The 2,354-nt window shown below is 44.8% G+C and overlaps 1 protein-coding gene across 1 annotated transcript; it reads left to right on the forward strand.

Moving 5' to 3' along the window:
• Positions 1–910: 910 nt before the first annotated feature.
• Positions 911–1,507, forward strand: LOC124706289 (ethylene-responsive transcription factor ERF003-like). The gene is made up of 2 exons (XM_047237944.1): positions 911–993; positions 1,090–1,507. Exons 1-2 carry the CDS (start codon positions 911–913, stop codon positions 1,505–1,507), a joined length of 501 nt encoding a protein of 166 aa, XP_047093900.1.
• Positions 1,508–2,354: the final 847 nt, after the last annotated feature.

Raw genomic sequence — 2,354 nt, forward strand, 5'->3', positions numbered from 1 at the left:
GTGCGAAGATTTAAAAACTGATATCTCTTCTTTAAAGGGAGTTTTGTATTCTTTCTTTCATGACACGGTTTGTGGTTGGTGAACATTAATGCAATTATATTATTCTAAATCTACTAGCCATATAGATAGGAGAAAATCGGTTAAAGATACAGTAAATAGATAAATTCATATCAGAAAAATATGATTATCATAATCCACCAAAATGTCAGTTACAACCTTATACATACTTACCACCTGGTACCCAAAAGAAAGAGTAGAAATAATTTTGGAGGATTTTATTCCTTACGAAACTTTTTCTTATGATATGCTTGTTTGGTTTGCAGGGTTCAAAACAATATCAAAATTTCATTTGTCACAGTAATATTTTGTGTGAATACTTTACATGCAAATCCAAAGAAGAATAATCCATTGAATCCAGGCTTATGGGATTTTTTTATCTCACTGTCAACTAGGTGATACACCTGATTATTAAACAAATTCCTGAATCTTTTTTCTGTGGTGCAACCAAATGGCATTTATGATGGATTGTGTTTTTAATTCGCGTAGGATTCAACATTCTATGATATTCTATTTCGATATTTTTCCTGCTATTACATTTCCGAAATCTTGAGAATCAAAAAGGCCTTGGGCAGCTAGCCAAGAATACAGGATTTTGTGTTTCTAAGTTCAAACTTGAATCCTGGTTGCCCCCGAGAGACATACGCCCAAGCACTGCAATGGCCCCACAGAGAAGCCGTTCAAACAAGCCGCGAACTGAATCTCTTCCCCTCTATTTATAGCGCTCCAAAAGCTCGCACACACCACACTAATCACACCGGCACCAACGGCACCGTCTTCTCCGAGCCCCGAGACATCACGGAGGAAGCTGGTCTCACTCTCGCCGAGCTAGCAACACCGTGCGAGGTCCCCAATGGCACGGCCACAGCAACGGTATCGCGGCGTGCGACAACGCCACTGGGGCTCCTGGGTGTCCGAGATCCGCCACCCGCTCCTGTACGTATAATCTATCTGTCAAAAGCATGCTTGCCATTGCTTGGATCGACTTTCTTTCTTGGCGTAGTCTGACTATGGCGGTCGGTTTTCTTGCAGCAAGACGAGGATCTGGCTAGGCACCTTCGAGACGGCGGAGGACGCGGCGCGCGCCTACGACGAGGCTGCTCGCATCATGTGCGGCGCGCGCGTGCGCACCAACTTCCCCGACGACGCCGGCGGCACCCCGCCATCGTCGTTCCTCTCCCCGGCGCTCGTGGCCAAGCTTCACCGCTTCAACATGGCGTCGGGTTCGCAGGCCGCGGAGCAACGGGAGAAGGGCGCCTCGTCGACGGCGTCCGTGGAGGCGCGCGCGGCGGCGGCGGCATCGTTCGCTGGCATGGGCTATGCCAGTGCGCCGTCGGCGGAGGCGGCGGCGGCAGCGGGGTGGAGCGGCGGGTTCCTGGAGGAGCAGTACGTGGAGCAGATGATCGAGGAGCTGCTGGACTCCAACTTCTCCATGGAAATCTCCTACTAGTTGTTGCTACCCATGTTCTGTTTCCGTGTCTTCCGTTTGTTCTGTTTCCACTCTCTTTCTCCCTGCGAATGTGTGTTTCTGTGTTAGTTAGTAGCTATGTCAGGAAGAACTCGAGGTTAGTATGGTCATCAACCCGAGTTCTCCAACAGCTTGTGTATACGGTAGCTTTGGTTAGAGAATAGGAAATTTTCTTTACTATTATTGATGTCCAAATTCTATGATCTTAATGCTGGCCTGCCGACATTCTTTTTAGAGACAGAATTTTTACCCTGGAATTAATCACACGAGTCACTTCTCCCTAATTTACACCACTTTGAGATAAATATATTGTGGTATAATATGATACCAATTTTGTTTGCCTACGTTTGCTGTTATGTTTACCACTGAATATTTCCATGTTCAGCTTGCGGCTATTTTTGCCACTTCAATTTTTAAAGAGAGTTTAGCATAACAGTCTTGGTCACCGCAAACTAAGTGGACTCAGCTTCAGTCACTTTGAGAAGCAGAGTCGCCGAGCGAAGTCATCCATTCTTGGCCCTCATTTAAGATCAATGCCTTAGATTGATCTCCATTCATAGCTAAAACAACTGAACTCCTTACAATGTTTTGAAAAAATCAGGTAACTCGTAAATGTTTCGTTTAACAGGTTGAGAAAGTTCCAATCCATTTCGATCGCATTGGATTGAAACATTTCAGAATATAAATCAAAACATTCAGAATTTACTAGATTTTTTTCAAAAGTTTCTAAGCTGTTTGAAATTTTAAGTTCTATATGTGGATCAAAGCATGATTGGATCTCAAATGAAAGACTGAGAATATGCGGCTCCATTTCACTTCTCGAAGTTAC

The sequence above is a fragment of the Lolium rigidum genome, chromosome 1 (genome assembly GCF_022539505.1).
Source record: "Lolium rigidum isolate FL_2022 chromosome 1, APGP_CSIRO_Lrig_0.1, whole genome shotgun sequence".
Lineage (NCBI taxonomy): Eukaryota > Viridiplantae > Streptophyta > Magnoliopsida > Poales > Poaceae > Lolium > Lolium rigidum.

What these genes read in the sequence shown, in the direction of transcription:
- LOC124706289 (XM_047237944.1), top strand. Translation starts at nt 911, where the DNA reads ATGGCACGGCCACAGCAACGGTATCGCGGCGTGCGACAACGCCACTGG. An exon ending in GAGATCCGCCACCCGCTCCT is followed by an intron (nt 994 to 1,089) that starts GTACGTATAATC and finishes GTTTTCTTGCAG; the next exon opens with CAAGACGAGGATCTGGCTAG.